The 23,669-nt window shown below is 38.2% G+C and overlaps 1 protein-coding gene across 1 annotated transcript in view; it reads left to right on the plus strand.

Annotated features, from left to right (window-relative positions):
• CD96 (CD96 molecule) overlaps positions 1–23,669 on the plus strand; it is a 93,810-nt gene that overhangs the window by 66,210 nt on the left and 3,931 nt on the right. Inside the window, exons 9-12 of the mRNA XM_081302729.1 lie at positions 5,285–5,353; positions 6,067–6,138; positions 15,413–15,478; positions 16,255–16,350. Of these exons, the coding sequence (XP_081158855.1) occupies positions 5,285–5,353; positions 6,067–6,138; positions 15,413–15,478; positions 16,255–16,350 (303 nt within the window). The remainder of the gene's footprint in view (positions 1–5,284; positions 5,354–6,066; positions 6,139–15,412; positions 15,479–16,254; positions 16,351–23,669) is intronic.

The raw sequence follows: 23,669 nt of genomic DNA on the forward strand, positions 1-23,669 counted from the left end.
AGCAAAGTGTTACTCTTTTCACTCCTGACTATTAGCCCTTTTCTGGCACAGAATTTTGAAATGAGGCTGTTGACTTGGCACAGCCTAAGCAAGGAGGCATTCAGTATCTTAAACTAACCCCCTTGCAGAAACACCGGGGAAATGGAACAACTGAGGGACAGGTTCAAGAGATTTCAACTGTTAAGATACACTGCTATCCTAATGCTGGTTCCACACTTGAACTAAACTGAAGATGATCTGCTTCCAACATGCACCTTTTCTCATTTGTCTCATTCCAGGCGCTCTTCTAAGTACTTTTAAAGCATGTCTCTTTTAATCATCACCATCACCCTACTAGAAAAGTGCTACTATTTCACAAGGGAGGATCTTGAGGAAGAGAAAAAGGTTAATAACTTTACCAGAATCATATTTCTAAGTAAAATTCAACCCACCAGGCCAGGATTCAATCCAGGGAGCCTGGTTAGAATTCATGCTTTGAATGGCAAAGCTACATTGTTTACGTAAACCTTCAAGTGGTTTGCATATCTGTCTCTTAGGCTCTGTGCAGATTGATGGGTCTAATGCAATGATTCCTAGCAGCCAAGAACTGTCTGAAAAATCTCTTCGTGGCAGGAGAAAATCTCTCTTTGACTCCACAGACCCAATTTCCAGCATCAGAGTTCATTGACAAATATTTGTTAAATTAGACTGACTTATCCTGCATCTGGAAACCCCCAGTCACTTTGGCTTCTATAACATTACGTATTTCTAGCTTTCTTCCTACATCTCTGGCTTCTCTTGAACACTCCTTTCCTCTGCCAATCACTTACATGGAATGTCTTTCTAGAACCCCCTCCATAGTGTTCAGCTACGTCAGTGATCACCTACATGCTGATGTTTCACAAATGTGGATTTGCATATTTTACTCCTAAGATTCCAACTCACGAGGTCAAACTTCTGCTAGAATCGAATGTTTCAAATGCACTCAAAATCAATCAATCCAAAATTGAATTTATCTTTGTGCCCTCTGGCCACTTCCAAAACTGTCTCTCTGTTACAGGGGACAGATGAGGCAAGATACCAAATAGGAACTGGAAGCAGATTTTTATTTGGCTATTGCCAGCTCAGAGGACAAAGCTTTCGCTGTAATCCATCAATTCCCCTGAACCCCGAGTTCAGGTAGTTTCAGCACTTTATACTCAGTGTGTAATGGGAGGTGCTGAGAAGTACACAGTGTGCAGAAGTTCACCCAAAAGCAGCTTTTTCTTTCACTGTTCAGGGTAAGTTCACCCTTCAAGGACAGCACCTGAGAAGGGGAAAGCTTCTTCTTCCCTTTCTTTCCTCCCCCTGCCAGCTGTTAGCATGGAGCCCAGTTGGTAACTTCTCTTATCTTACACTTATGTAGACATCTCTGTGAAGCCTCAGCTCAAGGCTAGAGGCCTGGTTAAAGGATTTGTCTTTTTTTTTTTAAATCACATTTTACATTTGCAAACATGTTCTACAAGCTACTGTACTGGATAAATGTTTGTGAAAAACTAGTAAAGGGGCATTTAGCATCTAGAGTGCTGATTTCTTCCAGGCTAGTGTCCAAGTAAAATAAAGCAACAGGAAAATAGGGAGTTTACTTACATTGAACTCTTTTGTAGAGACTGTTTTGCTGATAATCTTAAAATCAATTATGGTGAAGATTTCTGGAGAAGCTTAGTGAAGATTCTCTGAGGAGGAAGGGGTACTACTTCATCACCTCTGCTTATTTTCCCAGCTAGTGATACCATGATCTGAAATGCTATCCAAGCTAGGGAACTGAGATTCATTTTGATGTATCTCACCCTTATTTCCTTTACCCAATCATTCACAAAGTCCCATTGAGTCTACATTTGTATTTATTTATTTATATTTTTGGTATCAGGGATTGAACCTAGGGGTGCTTAACCACTGAACCACATCTGAGACCTTTTTTTAATTTTTTATCTTGCTAGGTTGTTTAGGCCTCGCTAAGTTGCTGACAATAACTTTGAACTTGTGATCTTTCTGCCTCAGTCTCCAGAGCCACTGGGATTACAGGCATGTGCCACCACACTAGAGAGTCTACATTTTAAATGCCCCTTAAACCTACCCACTTTCTTTATCCCTCTGGCCTTCAATGAGGCCACCTTTGACTCACCCTCGAATTAGAGCAAATGGTGAGGACCAGCTGAATATAATTTCCTCTATCAGAGTGGGGAATAGAGCTGCTTCTTCCCTCTCATCCTCACTTATCCTTTTATTTCATATGGAGTACCTCCAACATTTTTTACAACCTCAGTATTCTGTTACCTCTTTTGTTCCCACTGTTTCTTGCTTCTTGCATTCTGTCCTTCTCCCTTCCCCATCCCAGCTTATCTAATTCCTATCATCCATCAGGCCTAGGTGTTACATCACCATAAAGCTCCACATTATGGTTGTTCTGCTTCTCTGTATTCCCACAATGCACTGAATTTCTCTATCATAGAACTTATCACCTTGTACTGCAATTGTTTTTACTATTAGTAAGAAAAGGGAAACAGACTGAAGTGCCATTTCACTTTGTTCATTTATTCCTAATATGAGTTCATTTATCCTTGAGGCAATAGCCAATGAGGGGTCAAGCCAGCAGCTTGGTCATGCTCAGTTCCACAGTCATTCAGAAACCCAGGCTGCTGATGGCTCTGTCACCCTTAACTTGTAACTTCTCAGCCACCCTTATAATATCTGCATAATACACAAGGAAAGATCGAGAAGGATCGTTTGCAGATTTCATAGGCCAGGTCTTGAAATGACAGCCATCACTCCATCCCATTCCATTGATTAGGACTTGGCACATGGCAACCTGTAACTGCATGGTAGGGTAGGAGATAGTTTGTGTCAACAGGAGGAGAAATAGGCTTGATGTTCAACAGTGGTCTACTGCATTCACCTTTATTCTCACTAAAATATAAACTCCATGAAGTCAGGTGAAGTTTCTCTTGCTCTTCACTTTTTCCCCAGTGCTGCTGGTACAAAATAGGCATTCAGTAAGTATTTGATGGATAAATGAAGTTATGCATATCACTATGCATATCTTGCCTAATTTTTTTTTGTGTCCCATCCTTATGTTGACTGGCCCATTTCAATTGCCCATGTGGCATCTTCTGAGGCAATTTCTAACACATCTCCCCATGTTTGACTGTCTTCCTGAAGCCATGGTGCAGGACATCTCTCTTTGAAGTCTATTGGCAGGCTGCATTGCAGAAGTGATTATTGTGATCATCTCTGGCTATGAATTACTTTTAGATGCAAAGACTGCAATGTAAGTTTATTTATCACATATTGTTTCCAGAGGTTTCATTGCCTATGTTCTTATAAAACATATACTTACCCAAAATTGAGGAACTTGAGAAGCTAGAATGCTAATGGCACTGTAAAGGTATTATTACAGATATTATACATGTTATGCAGCGTTTTTATAAGTACACAGGGGAAATTATTAATTATAATAGAAAAATAATTATTTTTCCTGAACAATTTACTTTCTCTATGATGTCCATCAATTATATAACATACACTTTTATTTCTTAGCATTTTCTACTAGAAAATTCAGACCAAATATGAGAGTATATCAACCAAAAGTAAAGACATCAAGAATTGCAATGTGGACATTATTACTCTAGGTACATGTATGACTGCATATATGGTATGATGCTACATTGTGTACAATCAGAGAAACAAAAAGTTGTGCTGAAATTGTATGAATCAAAATGCATTCTGCTATCATATATACCTAATTAAAATAAATAAATGTATTTTTAAAAAAAAGATTTGCTAAAGGAAGTTAGCCAATCCCCAAAAAAACAAATGCCGAATGTTTTCTCTGATATAAGGTGACTGACAAATAATGGGGTAGGAAAGGGGAGCATGGGAGGAATAGATGAACTCTAGATAGGGCAGAGAGGTGTGAGGGGAAGGGAGGGGACAGGGTATTAGCAATGATGGTGGAATGTGATAGACATCATTATCCAAAGTAAATGTATGAAGACATGAATTGGTGTGAACATACTTTATATACAAACAGAGATATGAAAAATTGTTCTATATATGTAATAAGAATTGTAATGCATTTTGCTGTCATGTATTCAAAAAATAAAATCAATTAAATATTTTTTTAAAAGAATTGCAATTTGGCTGGGTATGGTGGTGCACACCTTTATTCCCAGCAACTTGGGAGGCTGAAGTGAGAGGATTGAAAGTTTGAGGCCCATCTCTGAAACTTAGACCCTCAGGAAATTAGCAAAATCCTGTCTCAAAATTTAAAAAAAAATGAACAAGGCTGGAATGTAGCTCAGTGGTGGGGTGCCCTTGGATTCAATCCCCAGTAATCCCCACCTGCTCGCTCCAAATAAAGGAATCACATTTTATGTACTTTCCACAGTCAGGTTTCAACAGGGATCAACATATTTTTCTAGCCATATTTCTGTTGTCTTTCCTTTTTATTTACTGTTTTATCTATTTATAATGCATATTTATGTAAACCATCTTAATGTTTTGGAACAAAAGAGAAATACATATAAAACATATTTAAAAACTTGTCTTCTAAGCAGACATAAACATGAGTTCAACAGCATGTGGTGTGGTGGGGTACTTTTCTTTCTCTTTAATCTACCTTGCTTCTTCACTTCCAGAGATTTTTTAAAGTAAATATGAACCATTCTCATTTCTCAGGGGAAATAAGAAGGAATAGAATGAAAATGATAGATTTTAAAGATGGGAGGTGAATTTTCAAACCAAAAATTGAAATAAATATGTTCACATACTAAATATGGTTTCATATTTATTATGAAAATTCACTATAAGGAAGTTTCATGAGGACAGGAACCTTAGCTTTATTTTTTTAATATTTATTTTTTAGTTATAGGTGGACACAATGTCTTTATTTTACTTTATGTGGTGCTGAGGATTGAACTAGGCAACTTGCATGCTAGGCAAGCACTCTCCTCTGATCCACACCCCCAGCCCCTTAGCTTCATTTTTATTGCCAGATCCCCAGGCTGAAGCAATATATTTTTGAAGTCTGAACATAATACATTTGTGCTTAGGATAACTGGGTCAATAGCAAAGAAATGATATATATAACCACAAGCACCCACTCTTTGGGATTCTGTTTCATCATTTATAAAATGAGGCAATTAGACTGTATCTAATAAGATTCTTTCCGATTTCAATACTTCATACTCCTGTTAAATCTACTGGCATAATTAAACATGTGGATGCAAATACCTGTAACAATTTGGGGATTTTGTTTTCAAAATAGGATATCCAGCTACATTTTCAGTGATCCTCGTGGATGGGAGTACATTGACATCACGTGCCACCCCTCAAAGTGAGTACAGCAAGGCTGTCTTCTACGCCTCCCAGACAATACACAGGATTCATTAAAGCTTCTATAGTGCTGAGTTTGTATACTTTATATATACATATATTTGGTACCAGGGATTGAACTCAGGGATTTTCAACCACTGAGCCACATCCCCAGTCCTATTTTGTATTTTATTTAGAGACAGGGTCCCACTGAATTGCTTAGCACCTTGCCATTGCTGAAGCTGGCTTTGTATTCACAATCTTCCTGCCTCAGCCTCCCAAACTGCTGGGATTACAGGTGTGTACCACTGCACCTGGCAAAAGGCTTTTTCATTTGATGTTGATATTTTGGCTGATTTTGAGTTACTCAGCAGTGACTGTCAATTGATACGACAATTCTGTAATGTTAAAAAAATAAGAGTTAACAATTTGTTATTGTGTTGTGCTTTTATTCCATGAGGATTTTAAGGCAATATTAAAGTAATCTTCACAATACTCCCAGTGATCGGAGTTGGTGACAGGAACAGAAAAAGAAAGCAAATCAGTAACAAGTTGGCATTAAACATAAAGTACAGTGCTTCTACTTAATAACAGCTAGTATTTCTACATAGAGAGGCACATTCTCAATTTTATATTTCCCCAAAGTCCCATAGATTAAAAATTCAGCACATCAAAGAAAAATTAGATTACAGCTTTATTAAAAAGTTGATTTCTGAAAATAACTTTGTCTTTCAGCCAGAAATTCCAGTATGACTACCCAAGGCTTCAAGTCCTCCTCAACCTCCAGCGGGATAGACGCCGAAAAATGTTGAGTATAACCATAAGTCCCTTGGAATCCTCTAGACCTCTTCCATTCACCCGACACATATATTAAACAACTACTGTAGGCTTTGTTCGTAATCATATTCGTAAATATTTACAAAGCATCTACCATATTTAAAGCATTGTTGTAGCTGCTGGGAATATACCAGTGAACAAAACAGAGCTAAGTGCCACGTTCTGTTGGGGAGAGGCAAAGAGTAGTAAATGATACGGAGAAGACCAAGCTGTGCAGTGATACTAGGTGAGGGGAGGCGTCCCTTATGAAAGGGGAGATCTTACAGAGGAAGTTGATATCTGAGCAAAGACATGACCAGTGAGGCCAACAGAGCAAGCTCTGTGTGTTTGTGAAGAAAGAGCAAACTGTTCAAAATGTGCACATCATCAATTAAAATGAAAGGAGGGAGCCCAGTCCTTGGTACCATTAACCAAGCCAACGAGCAGGAGGTCTGCAGGAGCTACTTGAGCGGGTATTGATGCAAAGGAAATAGACTGCCTCTTGGTGGTGTAACACAAAGTTCATATAGTGGGGAAGTGGAAAGAATGGTGACTGGAGCAGAGGAGATAGGACACCAGATGCCTCAGGTGCAGAATTTACTTACATGGAGCGTAGGTGTGTGTGTCCTCTTGGAGAGCACTTAAGCTGTACATCTGAAACCTTCAGAAGTCTTTCAGACTCACTGGCTCAGTCATTTCACTGTTGGGAATTTGCTCTTAGGAAATAAGAAGAGCAAAGGAACATGTATAATACTGCTCTTTGTAGCTTTGTTTATCTCTTTGATGGACCCTGGGCTCATCATAGATTTGGGTTAATCACAATCTTTAATTCATGAAACACTTAGTCAGTGCAGGACCCTTTATAATTTAATATATTTCTTTTTTAAAATATATTAATAAGATAATAGATATCTATGAACTAAGTGCCCAACTACAAGAAACGAGAAGGCAGCATTCAGAAGGGAGAGCACAGAAAGAGATTCATAAATAAACAGAATTTAGATGTTGTGTCAAAGATGGCACAACAAATTAACTGTGCAAAAGAAGGCATTGTCCAGCCAAAGGACGCTAAAAGGCATTAAAATGCACACTATACAAAAATGAACTGCGTGGAGTTAAAGATATTTATGTCTAAAGAAAAACATTAAAATATGTAATAAAATAAAGATCAACTTCTTCTGTACAGAAGGGCTTAATGAAGAGACACAAAGGACTAACCACATAAAAGCCTGAAAAGTTAGAATAGCATTAAGAAACCCAGGTTTATCAAAATGTATCTTTTTTTTTTAGCACTAAGGATTGAAACCAGCGCCTTGCTGGTGTAGCAAGTGCTTTGTCACTGAGCTCCATACACAGACCATTTTTTAAAAATTTTGTTTTGAGACAGAATCTCATTAGTTGCCCAGGCTGGCCTCAAACTGGCCTCTAATTTGGCAATCTTCATGCCCCTGTCTCCCAACTAGCTAGGATTGTAAATGTGCACCACTATGCCCAGCTTTATCAAAAGTTATCTTAAACTTTAAAAAGCAAAATTAAGCTCTAGCTGGGTAGTGCATGCCTATAATCCCAGCAGCTCAAAAGGCTGAGGCAGGACGTCCTGATCATGAGTTCAAAGCCAACCTCACCAACTTAGCAAGGCCCTAAGCAACTCAGCAAGACCCTCTCTAAATAAAATATTAAAAAGGGCTGGGAATGTGGCTCAGTGGTTCAATCTCCAGTACAAAAAGAAAAAAAGCAAGCTCTAATCTGAGAGAAAATATTCGCCACAAATCTTTATGTCAATATTTAGAAATCAATAACTCAAAAAGACAAAAGTTAATATAAAATGAACAAAAAGTTTTATCCCAAACATGAAACACAAGTGGCTAGAAACATTTACCTAAATGCTCAACCTCTCTAGAAATTAAGAAACAAATAAAAACTGGAACAACAACAACCAAAAACATTTTACACATAATCCAATGACAAAAAATGGAGTCTGGATTGCCAACTGCTGTTTTATAAATATGACTTTTTCATCCATTGCTGGTGGGAATAAAAATCTGTGCCATCACTTTCCACCACTTTGGCATTATGTTTTCAAACTAAGTATGTGCACACCCTACAATCCAACAATTCTATTTCTAAATATACACCTCACTCCCTGATTAGTATATGCAAATGGGCAATATGAACACAAATGTTGGGGAAAAACACTGTTAATATAGCAAAAGCTGTAAATAATCTAAATACCATACTAGAACAAATGAATCAATTATAACACACTCACATAATAAAATATTATAGAGCAATAAAAAATGAGTGAATGACAGCCATATATAACAACATGAGTGAATCTTTCTTTTTTCTTTATTTCCCCTTTCCACATTTTTATACTGATGTGTTATAGTTGTTCGGAATGTGGGATTCATTGTTACATATTCATACATGCACACAATATAACAATATAATTTGGCTAATATCACTCCCCAGCACTTCCCACCACTTCCCTCCTCTTACCCCTTGGGCCCCTACTGAGCTCTTTTTGATTTTCATGAGATCCCTGGCCCTCCCCATTTCTTTTTCTTTTTCTAGCATGAATGAGTCTTAATAATAGTGTGTTGAGGCAAAAAAAGTAAAAACCAGGTAACAATATATGGTTTGGTTTTTAAAAAATAAAATGTAAAATGTAAGTATAACCAGGGACCATATGTCTTAGGCATAATATATGATAAAAAATTTTAAACTGTATAAATGAATAATAAGCACAACATTCAGGCAGCATTTTGTTTTGATATAAGGAATGGGACAGGGAGAAGACATTGATGGTGTTATTTATAATAGATCCAAATCTGTGTGTGTGAATAGCAGTGAGGGAATGGTAAGGGAAAATATGACCAATAATAGGAAAATATCAATAGAATGAAATCTTAGCTTGATGAAATATTATAAAGCCAGACAAAACAATAGCCATAATGTGTTTAGCTAGATAATGTATCTTGTCATATAGACAAAGGTATGAACTAAAAAGTCTTTACCAATCAGATATAAATTGACAATGAAGACATCAGGGACACTTGACAGATTTGCATTTGTGCTACATGGTGCTAATATTAACTTGAGTTGTGTGTAATGAACTATACTGAAAATCCTAACTTTACCGACACTAGTTGTTTGTCATTCTTTATTTTTGAGGTTATAGTATAAGAAATACCCATATCTTTTTTTGTTTACCTTCAAACTCGGTTTCTAAAGTAAAGCCTGGCACACTAACTATAGATGATCAATAAATAAATGAATGAAAATGTGTTGAGTAGATGGTAAAAATTATGGAGAGAGGGGGAAAAATTTTTATCAGACAATGTTATAGGCAAAAGATGAAGTCCAGGTTTAATTCATGCTATGATCATACATAAATTATCCCATATTTCAATTATCAATATGTTATTTATCAATGTCTAATGTTTTCCTTTATTTTATTCATTTGATTTTTATTGCAATTATGCTAGAATGTAGTGTACACAAAAACAGAGACCTAAACCTTTTTTATCTCCTATTCACTGCAATATCCTAATATTTGTCACAATGACAAGCATTCCATCAGTGCTCAGTAGACATTTGTTGAATGATTGAAAGGATGAATATAGATGGGCAAAGAGAAAGAAAGCATAGGCATATTCACAGTGAAAATAAATGATCTGTTTAATTGGAAGTTTTGAACATTTTGTTTTCTTTCAATTGTTATTATAATATGTGTGCTAGAAAAAAGAATGAGAGAACTTTGCTATTCTCTACATCAGTATGAAGCATAAGGTCATCCAAGGTACTTTCTGTCCCAGAAACTAGGAAACTGAAAAAAAATGTTGCTTCAAAGTCTTATTTTATAATTTTTACAGTATATTCTTAGTCTTTTTAATAGGTTTCATAATGAAATGAATTACCATGCTCCTTCACATTTTCTGTCCTTTCCCATTTGGAAACTTCATTTATCCTTAGACATCTCTTTATCATTCTTATCATTAAAATGACCCTGGCAATGGTGAAATTCAGGAAGGAACTCTAAAGTCCATTAAAGGATTTGTCTCCAGAGGTGTGGACTCGCATTGTCACTTTGGCAAGAAGATGAGCTTCTTAACTAGTAACCATTTTTTTATCCATAAACTTAGAGAAAAAATAATCCCCTATAGTAACTTGCTCTATTTATAATAATTCAAAAAACACATTAGGATCCAAAGAGAAAAAATAATCCCCTATAGTAACTTGCTCTATTTATAATAATTCAAAAACCACATTAGGATCCAACAAGTTAAAATTGATTGCTCACTCCCAAACTTGTTTTTGAATCATGTTTCTACTCGTTAGATTGGACTGTAATGTGACATCCAATATTGGATGATGCATTTGGCAAGATTCATGACAGGCATTAGTAATGGGATTTTTCCCCTCCTGGTATGTTTATTTCAATAGATTTGTAAAATGTTTAGAGGCAAAAAGGAATGATAATGGATAGATTTATGGCAAAATAAACCCACTATTAGTGCTTCTAGGCACTTTGCTGTTTGTGAACATGCTTTCTGAGATATTTGGATCCTGCATGGATTTTGTGGTGTTCATACATTTTGAATGTCACTACACTGTTCTGAGCACATTGCATTTATCTACATTTATAAGAATATATTCTAATCTATTTTTTTTGCTGCCATTCTGTTTCTCAACCTGAAGAGGGCTACATTGGGATTCAAGAATCCTGGAATCTAATCCTAGTTCAACTTCCATGTTTTCTACAAGCTGAAACAAACAAACAAAAAAATGCATGTTTTACTTTAACCACCAATAAAATGGGAATACTCAATCTGACCATCTTAATACCTGAAATGTACAAGGTTAAAGATACCTTAGAACACATACTCATCTTAAGACACATTCAGGTGATCAAGTAATGGAATAGAAATTTGAATCCTAATTACTTTTTCTTTTGGATTTCCCTTGCCACTCACCTGGTCCAATGGAGCTCAAAGTTACTTTGAAATCAGTCTGAATATCTAAGTTAGACAAACAAAGAAATGATGTGAGCCTCCATGGCCCCTTAAGCCTCCAAACCTCCAACTCATCTCATTACCAAAATCAACAAGCTCAAGCTCACCATCAAAACACACACACACACACACACACACACACACACACACACACACACACCTGGACCCTTGAGATCGCCTCTTACTGGTCTCAAAATGGGATTTTATTCTGTTCTTCCACTATGAATTCCTTATGCCTCAAAATTTATATTCCCTTCATTTTAAATCTTACAAATGTATTTCTTAATCTGTCTCTGGTCCATCTGGTTCTTTTCCAGCTCTTGGTAGTTGAGCCTCATGATTTCATAGTACATCTTGTATTTTTCTTAGGCAAAAGGATGTTGAAAGGCCAAAATTGAGAGACTGATATCAGTGGCAGGAGCAGACCAGTAAGAGGAGCATATAGCAAAGTTTGGCCTGGCTTCTGTTTTTAGGCTGCATGATAATTCTTACAGTTCTTATGTTCCCTGTGATATTAATTCTTTACACTCATCACTTTTGTTCTCAAATTCTAAAATTTCATGTGCCTTGACTCACATTCTATTTTGCTCACTTCCAAGACACTATTCTCCAATTCTTTCATCTAATTCCTCTTATGTCAGTCTCAAAGATTTATTTTTCTGATTTAAAATTCTATCCTCTGCTAAAATCCCATGGGGGTTCATAGATTTCTCCATTTCTGAGGCATAGCTCCACACTTTGAAGCCTGTGAGTGTCATCTTCTGATTGTGGTTGGGAAGAGTGTGAGGGCCTTGTCTGTGGACTGGGTGGTCATGACAAGAGTGGACACAGTGGCTAGCATCAGCATATGTATCCTGGTGGCAGGGGTACTGCTGTCTGTGTGCATATGCCCCTTGAAGAGGAAGGTGGAACAAAATTCCAGCATCCACCAAATCCCTGTACCCAGGTCCTCCATCTCTGGATGTTGTTTGCTCCCTCTTCCATTGTTCTAGAACAAAGTTAATGACTTAAAATAAAGAATGCCTTAAGGAAGATTGGACAGCCAAGAAATGTCTCATCAGTAGTCCACTGCATGTGTAAAAAGGATGCCAGAATTCCACAAATGTTCAGTTCACATCAAGAACCCTATGAAGATAGCAGAAATTATCTGTTAAAGAACTGCCAAGCTTCAGCCAGGATTGGACTTTGATAGGACTCCAAGTAGATTCTCCTACAAAGGGGAAGGATTACTAATGAGTCATAATGTTATTAACAACTGTGAACTGGTCATAAGTGGAAGTCAAGAGTTATGCAATTAAAGGAAAAATACTATACTATTGAAGTTTATATGATTCTTACCATAGATAAGAAGCACCATCCTTGTTGAACAAACTTTACTGAGTGCTGAATATAAAGAAATTGAAGATTCTAACATTACATTCTAGGAAGGCTATATTAATTACTTGAGAAACTCTAACAACATAGTAATCCTGTGTTCACATTTTGGGGTCATATTGATGATATACAAAACAAGGTTATTGATCAAGCTGGTGTTTACTATACAAATGTCAAAGTGACATTCAGTCATTGACTTGGAGGAAAATGAATGCTCAAAAGACTTAAAGGGTAATTAACTCATGTAGTTAACAAATATGATGGTGCCTTCGGGAACATGGAATATTTCAATCAACTAAAAGACAATCACTAACTAAAAGATGTATGAATGACAGATAGAGTAACCAATGTTTAATACATTGTGAGAGGTATCTAAATGATGGTTGTGAATGAATTTTCAGAAAAGTATTGTTTTAGTGAGAGATGAATCATTGAAGGTAGCCAACTCTATCTTACAGAGGATTCTATAAACAACATTCTTTAGAAAGACCTATCTCCTGTGGGAACAATCGATACAAGAACTACTCACTTCATCTTGCTGGAAGACTGTTATTTATAATATATTTTTAGTCTTGAAGTTTCTCTTTTACATTACTTAAATACTTTCAGACACGTTGAATCCATCAAATGGAATCTCTTTTTTCTTCACTTCCCTCACCCCATCCCCAGTCTCCACTAAATATTTTTTAATCAGATATAAAATAACAGCTCTTAAAACCAAAATTTTAAAAATAACTCTTTACTTTTCCAAAGGGATTTTGTAGTTCAATGTTATTGTATATCATATTGAGAAGTCTTTTATGCTGGGAAAGTTTGCAGAAGTCTAAAAAGAAGTTTTATGAAATGGTCAAATACTTTGCACAGTTTTAAGTATGGCTATTTTTATAATTGGGTTGCTTCATGCTGATGATATCAGCATCTCCTGAAATTTCACTACATTAGATTATTTTGTTCAGGGAAAACAAAGGTTGACTGGGAAAGACTGATCAGAAAAAAAATGGACTTTGTATTTGTTGAAAAACCTATGTGGTGTCTACATGTTAGTAATTGTTTCAAAATGTTTTATATTGATCCACAGATAATAAACATGAAGGGGAAGATCTTTTTTATTTTAAATGGCTATGTCCCTCAAAGAGATAGCACTTATTTTGCTCTTTTTACTTTAGCATAAATTAATCACATCCTTTCTTTCAAACATACTTTGAAGAGGTACTAAATAAAGACCTCAAGCTTTGAAGGTTAGTTAAAGAAACACCAAGTTGAGTCAAAGGTTATCTATAAGGGTATCCAGAATGAACTGCCTTCTTCATTATTTTGCCTAAATCCAGGCCTGGGCACAATTGTATTTGAATTAGCTCTTGTTCTTTGTCAGTCAATTTCCTGGCTAATTGCTTCATTGTTTAAAATGAACATTATAAAATTCTCATTTCACTATCATCTATAGATCTTGGAGCTCTAGCTAGAACCACAAAATAGTCAAGGGCACTTGGAGCAAGTTCAGAGAATTACATTGAAGAAAGGAGCATGTCCTTGACCTACTCAGACTCAATATAATCATGTATGACAAATGTCCTGTGAGCAATCCCTGAAAACATTGACATACTTTGGTCATTAGCTGCAGCTATTGTTTGACATAAAGAGAGAAACCAAGAAGTGGTAGGACAAGGTTTTTCAAATGTTTTATTTTTGTTTTGTTTATTTGTTTTGGTCTTGACATAGAAGAACACACTTAACTGGGAACAGAATATATGTTAGTGTTTTAAATAAATGAGTATGTTACTACTGATTGCAACTGTATACTACTGTAGTAATTTTATTTTACATTATATTGGAGGCCTGTTATCAAATCCAGGTGTGTACCAAGAAGTAGATCTTTCTTTCCCAGGATAGAGTAATAAACAAAATGAGTTGATAGATCCATTTCAAAAGCCCTGTGTGCTGAGTTTGCTGCTATCCACTCCAGGGAAAGGTTTGCCTCTGAGGGCCTCAAAGGTACTAACCCACAGCTAAGAATCAAGGCCTGTAACCACAGGGGTCATTCACAATTCAGTTTGCAGAGTTGATCAAACATGTTAGCCAGCCCATAAGTCCAAGCTACTTCCTTCCCTCATGCATGTTCTACCAAGGCCTGAAAAGTCCTATTGGCATCTTATTTTATTTATTTATTTATTTATTTTTTTAGTAAAGGCCACCATAACATTCCTGGGCTTTTATTATCTCCTATTCTTTTGTCTCATCTATGGGGTAAGCATGAGAATGTGAGAATATATCCTCTGCAGCTGGAGAAACTTCTGCTAGTATTGCTTGCATTCTTACTGTTTTAAGTGACTACTTTGGTCTATTTGTGTGGCTATAACAGAGTACCACAGGCTAATTTGTAAAGAAGAGCAATGTATTTTCTCATAGTTCTGGAGACCAGGAAGTACAAGATCAAGGCATCAGCATCTGGTGAGGATGTTCTTGTTGTGTCCTCATATGGCAGAAGGTGGAATGGCAAGGCTGAATGCTGCGTGAAACTTCTTTTATAAGGGCCTTAATCCCATGTGTGAAGGGAGGAACCCTCCTGGCTTAATCACCTCTTAAAGCCCCCTCCTCTTAATGCTGTCACATTGGCAACATCTGGATTTTAGAGACTTCAAAGCATAGCAGTGGCCATGATCAAAACCTTCCCAGTTAGAGACATCTGAATCACAATCAATCCCTCAACTCACTTTATTTTGGCTGAATCTAACATATGCTGCAGAACTATCCAATGATATTGCTTTAAGTAGTTTCAGTATACTTTTTCATAATTATTTTTTTCAATTAATGGTTAAGAAAAGAGAATGGATTGATTACTCATATAGATTGACTCTTCCAAAATCTTCTTCCTTTAGCGGTTTCATGGATACCCAGTGAAACATACAGTTCATCCCCCTCAGGGGCAGGCTCAACTCTTCATGGTGAGTACATGGGAAAGATTTAGTAGCATGGAAGGTAGCTGGATTTATCTGAGCACAGGAGGAGAAATAAAAACTGGTAAGAAGCCAATTTCAGGTATTTAAAAGTGCATGTTGGTAATGACAATGACAATGAATAAAACCAAAATTTTTCCCACTCAAAGAAGACAAAAGAGACCTAGTCTTAGATTTTTATCTGTTTTGTTTCCAAATGAAATCTATGCAATACAATTTTTGGCCACTTACATTCATAAAAAAATGCTTTTAATTTTTTAATATTTCTTGGACAATGGAATGATTAGATAACATAGATTTGTCTAATATAATGTTGCAAAGGAATCTTTATTGACCTTATTAAACACATTGGGGTGGGAAGAATCAGTATTTTGATCGGCTTAATCTGTAACACTGGGAAATTGGGATAGGACTTCATCTTTCCATGATGCCACTTAATGCTCTTTTGCCATACCTCTTAAATTTTTTTTTTTTTTGAGAATCTTTAGCAGATAGTGTTTTGTTATTTGAAGTGTGAAATTTTTTTCTTTTTTTTTAAACCAGTAGGAATTTTACTCATTTGATATCTGTTAGATAAACCCTAGGATCCCAGCCTTGCTGTAAATTGTTTCTTTAAAAACTTTATTATAATATTTTAGGGACATTCAGGCCACCCAAATTGAGATATTTCCCAATAATACATGAACACAATCATGATTTTATACCACTTGATCAAGTTGAGGTGACTCTGAGGATCAATTCAGATATTCTCTTTACATCCCTAGATGATGTCTTCACCAACACCAGCACAACCGGAGAATTTTCAGAAGCCCCCACATCAGCCAATGGATCTACTAACAATAGTCACATCCATATCACCAGTGAGTTATTTGCCATTTATATTTTTAACTTTATATTTTGTTCACTAAGCAAATATGTATTTAGTAACTTGCCAGGCACTATGCCAGGTGTTGGGTATACAGTGATGATATTGTCCTCCTAAAGCTTATAATCTATTAGAGATGATACATAGTAAATAGACACATAAGTAAACTTATTTGTGATAAGTCATGCTCCTGGAGCAGTTTGCACCCTGATGTCTCTAGCCACCTGTGCAGTGTGCCATGTCATTAAGCATTATAGGATTACAAGAGCTTCCAGGGAACTCTCAGTGCCTCCTTTGACAAGGCTGCAGTAGATAGAGTAAGCATCAGGAGGACCTTGAATCCCTGCATGTATGTTATATGGAGGGGAAAAAACTTTCAACACTGATAACATGTGCTAAGAAATTTACCATCTAGTTTAAACAGTGAGAAAAACTAATTCAGATAACTTTTTGGCCAAATGATCTATGTAATTCAAGTATAAAGATCTATCTATAACGTATAAAAAATTTCATTCCTTGTACGTTACTGTTGTTAGAAATATAAAAGCATGAAAATAATTTGACCATCTAACATTAAGAGACTTAAATAAAATAATTAATAAATTAATAATGTATAGAGTGCTGGGGATCCCAAAAGCCAACGGTGTGACCCCGGAGATCCAGGCTGTCTGATTCGCGCGGCCTGCCCCGAGGCTACAGAAGGCGTGGTGCCCCAGAGAACGGGTTAACTAGTCAGCAGGGAATTAAGTGGCTGCGACACGGTGGTATCCCACCAGCTAAACCCAAGCCCGCACTGACCCCCGGGCTGAGTTCGGGATTGTTGGCGGGGACGGAAGCGGTACAGCCCCACCCCCCACAAGGGACACTCCACTAAGGTAACCAGCGGCCACCATCTTGGACAGCGGAAGTAAACACCGCCACTCGCCGACAGATTGCAACAACAAACAGGTGTGTGTCACCCAGCTCAGCCCCCATACATAGGGGGATTTCGCTTAAAATCTCTCCTAGACTTTCAGGGGGAGGGACTATCAGAGTGAGCCTGCATAAAGACTAAAGGAGAGCTAGAGGCACCTGACCCTCAACCCCCCCCCTCCCATCAGCGGCCAAAACAAAACCTGTCTAGCCAGCGCTGGGGAGGGGCAAGCAGAAAAAATCAAAACCATAGAGTGCTGGGGATCCCAAAAGCCAACGGTGTGACCCCGGAGATCCAGGCTGTCTGATTCGCGCGGCCTGCCCCGAGGCTACAGAAGGCGTGGTGCCCCAGAGAACGGGTTAAATAGTCAGCAGGGAATTAAGTGGCTGCGACACGGTGGTATCCCACCAGCTAAACCCAAGCCCGCACTGACCCCCGGGCTGAGTTCGAGATTGTTGGCGGGGACGGAAGCGGTACAGCCCCACCCCCCACAAGGGACACTCCACTAAGGTAACCAGCGGCCACCATCTTGGACAGCGGAAGTAAACACCGCCACTCGCCGACAGATTGCAACAACAAACAGGTGTGTGTCACCCAGCTCAGCCCCCATACATAGGGGGATTTCGCTTAAAATCTCTCCTAGACTTTCAGGGGGAGGGACTATCAGAGTGAGCCTGCATAAAGACTAAAGGAGAGCTAGAGGCACCTGACCCTCAACCCCCCCCCCTCCCATCAGCGGCCAAAACAAAACCTGTCTAGCCAGCGCTGGGGAGGGGCAAGCAGAAAAAATCAAAACCATAGAGTGCTGGGGATCCCAAAAGCCAACGGTGTGACCCCGGAGATCCAGGCTGTCTGATTCGCGCGGCCTGCCCCGAGGCTACAGAAGGCGTGGCGCCCCAGAGAAGGGGTTAAATAGTCAGCAGGGAATTAAGTGGCTGCGACACGGTGGTATCCCACCAGCTAAACCCAAGCCCGCACTGACCCCCGGGCTGAGTTCGGGATTGTTGGCGGGGACGGAAGCGGTACAGCCCCACCCCCCACAAGGGACACTCCACTAAGGTAACCAGCGGCCACCATCTTGGACAGCGGAAGTAAACACCGCCACTCGCCGACAGATTGCAACAACAAACAGGTGTGTGTCACCCAGCTCAGCCCCCATACATAGGGGGATTTCGCTTAAAATCTCTCCTAGACTTTCAGGGGGAGGGACTATCAGAGTGAGCCTGCATAAAGACTAAAGGAGAGCTAGAGGCACCTGACCCTCAACCCGCCCCCCCTCCCATCAGCGGCCAAAACAAAACCTGTCTAGCCAGCGCTGGGGAGGGGCAAGCAGAAAAAATCAAAACCATAGAGTGCTGGGGATCCCAAAAGCCAACGGTGTGACCCCGGAGATCCAGGCTGTCTGATTCGCGCGGCCTGCCCCGAGGCTACAGAAGGCGTGGTGCCCCAGAGAACGGGTTAAATAGTCAGCAGGGAATTAAGTGGCTGCGACACGGTGGTATCCCACCAGCTAAACCCAAGCCCGCACTGACCCCCGGGCTGAGTTCGGGATTGTTGGCGGGGACGGAAGCGGTACAGCCCCACCCCCCACAAGGGACACTCCACTAAGGTAACCAGCGGCCACCATCTTGGACAGCTGAAGTATCCACCGCCACTGTCCGACAGATTGCAACAACAAAACAGGCACAGAGTACAGTTTGAACTGCCGAGAATCATCACTGAGGGGAAATCTGGTCTAGCAGGAGAAACCAAGGCTAGCAGGAGAAACCAGGAGCCTAGAGGCAAGGCCCTCGCGACTGGGCAGCTGTAAACTGCAGGCCCACCGGCGACAGTTCACCCACTGCCCGCGTAACTTGGCGGTAGGAGAACGCCCTCCCGTTGGTGACGGATCACCTGCCCGCGGCCTGTGATACTGGGCGGCTGGAGTCTACCCGCCTGCCACGACCGGGAGCTGAAACCACACAGAGACAGTCCAGTCACACCCCCCCCATTAGGGCACCCCAGCAAGGAGACTGGGGCCCGTCATAGCAGAGTAGTGTCGTCACTGGAGCTCGAACGTCGGAATTCCTTCCCAGCGGAATCCACGTTAGCAGTCATACTTCAACAACACAAAGGAGAGACATCAGAGTAATACAGAAACAAAACAAATCTATAGAGGAGAGCAGAAACACGACAATCAAAAAGAGCTGGAAAGTAACGTGGACAACATGAGAAAACAAGGGAAAAAAGGATTACAAACAATGCAAGACTACTCAATTCTACAGGAGGACATAGAAACTTCAGAAACAGGTATAGGGAAAGAACTCAAGGCATACCTAACTCGAATGGAAAGGAATATTAGAGAAGACATGAGACAGCAAGTCCAAGAAGTAAAAATATATTTTGAAAATGAATTAAACAAACAAATTCAAATGGCAAAGAACGAGCTCTACCAGGAGATAGAGATATTAAAAAAAAATCAAACAATAATCCTAGAATTCCAGGAAACTATAAACCAAATTAAAAACTCAAACGAGAATATTACAAATAGACTTGATCAAGTAGAAGTCAGAACATCAGATAATGAAGACAAAGTTTATCAACTTGAAAAGAATATAGTCAACACAGAAAAGATGCTTAATTCCCACGAGCAATCTATTCAAGAGATATGGGATGTCATAAAAAAACCAAATCTGAGAGTCATAGGGATAGAAGAAGGCACAGAGATTCAAACCAAAGGAATGGACAGCATATTAAATGAAATAATTCTAGAAAACTTCCCAGAGATGAAAGATGGAATGGATTGCCAAATCCTGGAAGCCTACAGGACCCCAAACATTCAAAACCATAATAGACCAACCCCAAGACATATAATTATGAAGATAGCCAACGTACAGAACAAGGAGAGAATATTAAAAGCTACGAGAGAAAAGAGGCAGATTACTTTCAGGGGTAAACCAATTAGGTTAACGACAGATTTCTCATCACAAACTTTGAAAGCGAGAAGATCCTGGAATAACGTATTTCAAACGCTGAAAAATAATGGATTCCAACCAAGAATACTATATCCAGCAAAATTGAGCTTCAAATTTGACAATGAAATTAAAATCTTTCACGATAAACAAAAGCTAAAAGAATTTGCAGCAAGAAAACCAGCTCTGCAAAGCATTTTGAACAAAACACTACAAGAAGAGGATGTGAAAAATAGTGCCCAAAACTAACAGCAGGAAGTATCTCAGTAAAGGGGGAGGAAAATAACCAAAAAGCAAAACTAACCAAACTAAAATAAATAAATAAAGAAGCATGACTGGAAATACAAATCATATCTCAATTGTAACCTTAAATGTTAATGGCCTAAACTCACCAATCAAGAGACATAGGCTAGTAAACTGGATCAAAAAAACAAATCCAACAATATGCTGCCTTCAAGAGACTCATATGATAGGAAAAGACATACACAGGCTGAAGGTAAAAGGTTGGGAAAAATCATACCACTCACATGGCCCTCGGAAGCAAGCAGGAGTGGCCATACTCATATCGAATAAAATCAACTTCAAACCTAAGTTAATCAAGAAGGACAAAGAAGGTCACTATATACTGTTAAAAGGAACCATCCACCAACAAGACATAACAATCATCAATTTGTATGCACCCAACAATGGAGCTGCAACGTTCATAAAACAAACTCTCCTCAAGTTCAAGAGTCAAATAGACCACAACACAATAATTATGGGTGACTTCAACACACCGCTCTCGCCATTAGACAGATCCTCTAGACAAAAACTGAATAAAGAAACTATAAAACTCAACAGCGCAATCAATAATCTAGACTTAACCGACATATATAGAATATATCAACCATCATCAAGTGGATACACGTTCTTCTCAGCAGCACATGGATCCTACTCAAAGATAGACCATATATTATGCCATAAGACAACTCTTAGTAAATATAAAGGCGTGGAGATAATACCATGCACCATATCTGACCATAATGGAATGAAATTGGAAATCAATGATAAGAGAAGAAAGGAAAAATCCTACATCACATGGAAAATGAACAATATGTTATTGAATGATCAATGGGTTATAGAAGACATAAAGGAGGAGATGAAAAAATTCTTAGAGTCAAATGATAACACAGACACAACATACCGGAATTTATGGGACACAATGAAAGCAGTTTTAAGAGGGAAATTCATTTCTTGGAGTTCTTACCTCAAAAAAAGAAAAAACCAACAAATAAATGAACTCACACAACACCTCAAAAATCTAGAAAAGGAAGAGCAAAACAACAGTAAATGTAGTAGAAGACAAGAAATAATTAAAATTAGAGCAGAAATCAATGAAATTGAAACAAAAGAAACCATTGAAAAAATAGATAAAACTAAAAGTTGGTTCTTTGAAAAAATAAATAAGATAGACAAGCCCTTAGCCACGCTAACGAAAAGAAGAAGAGAGAGAACTCAAATTACTAACATACGGGATGAAAAAGGCAATATCACAACAGACACTACAGAAATACAGAAGATAATTAGAAAGTATTTTGAAACCCTATATTCTAATAAAATAGAAGATAACGAAGATATCGATAAATTTCTTAAGGCATATGAATTGCCCAGATTGAGACAGGAAGACACACACAATTTAAACAGACCAATAACAAAAGAAGAAATAGAAGAAGCCATCAAAAGACTACCAACTAAGAAAAGCCCTGGACCAGATGGGTATACAGCGGAGTTCTACAAAACCTTCAAAGAAGAATTAATACCAATACTTTTCAAGCTATTTCAAGAAATAGAAAAAGAAGGAGCTCTTCCAAATTCATTCTATGAGGCCAACATCACTTTGATCCCAAAACCAGACAAAGATACTTCAAAGAAAGAAAACTACAGACCAATATCTCTAATGAACTTGGATGCAAAAATTCTCAATAAAATTCTGGCGAATCGAATACAAAAACATATCAGAAAACTTGTGCACCATGATCAAGTAGGATTCATTCCTGGGATGCAAGGATGGTTCAATATACGGAAATCAATAAATGCTATCCACCACATCAATAGACTTAAAGACAAGAACCACATGATCATCTCGATGGATGCAGAAAAAGCATTTGACAAAGTACAGCATCCCTTTATGTTCAAAACACTAGAAAAACTAGGGATAACAGGAACTTACCTCAACATTGTAAAAGCTATCTATGCTAAGCCTCAGGCTAGCATCATTCTGAATGGAGAAAAATTGAAGGCATTCCCTCTAAAATCTGGAACAAGACAGGGATGCCCTCTATCACCACTTCTATTCAATTTAGTTCTCGAAGTACTAGCCAGAGCAATTAGACAGACAAAAGAAATTAAAGGCATAAAAATAGGAAAAGAAGAAATTAAACTATCGCTATTTGCGGATGACATGATAATATACTTAACAGACCCAAAAGAGTCTACAAAGAAGCTGCTAGAGTTAATAAATGAATTCAGCAAAGTGGCAGGTTATAAAATCAACACGCATAAATCAAAGGCATTCCTATATATCAGCAACAAAACTTCTGAAATGGAAATAAGGAAAACCACTCCATTCACAATATCCTCAAAGAAAATAAGATACTTGGGTATCAACCTAACAAAAGAGGTGAAAGATTTATACAATGAAAACTACAGAACCCTAAAGAGAGAGATAGAAGAAGATCTCAGAAGATGGAAAAATGTACCCTGTTCATGGATAGGCAGAACTAACATCATCAAAATGGCGATATTACCCAAAGTTCTCTATAGGTTTAATGCGATGCCAATCAAAATACCAACGGCATTTCTTGTAGAAATAGACAAAGCAATCATGAAATTCATATGGAAAAACAAAAGACCCAGAATAGCAAAAGCAATTCTAAGCAGGAAGTGTGAATCTGGAGGTATAGCGATACCAGAGGTCAAACTGTACTACAAAGCAATAGTAACAAAAACAGCATGGTACTGGTACCAAAACAGGCGGGTGGACCAATGGTACAGAATAGAAGACACAGAGACTAATCCACAAAGTTACAACTATCTTATATTTGATAAAGGGGCTAAAAGCATGCAATGGAGGAAGGATAGCATCTTCAACAAATGGTGCTGGGAAAATTGGAAATCCATATGCAACAAAATGAAATTGAATCCCTTTCTCTCACCATCCACAAAAATTAACTCAAAATGGATCAGGGAGCTAGATATCAAATCAGAGACACTGCGTCTGATAGAAGAAAAAGTTGGCTACGATCTACAAATTGTGGGGTCGGGCTCCAAATTCCTTAATAGGACACCCATAGCCCAAGAGTTAACAACCAGAATAAACAAATGGGACTTACTTAAACTAAAAAGTTTTTTCTCAGCAAGAGAAACAATAAAAGAGGTAAATAGAGAGCCTACATCCTGGGAACAAATCTT

Source organism: Spermophilus citellus (genome assembly GCF_964194105.1).
Source record: "Spermophilus citellus genome assembly, chromosome: 7".
NCBI lineage: Eukaryota > Metazoa > Chordata > Mammalia > Rodentia > Sciuridae > Spermophilus > Spermophilus citellus.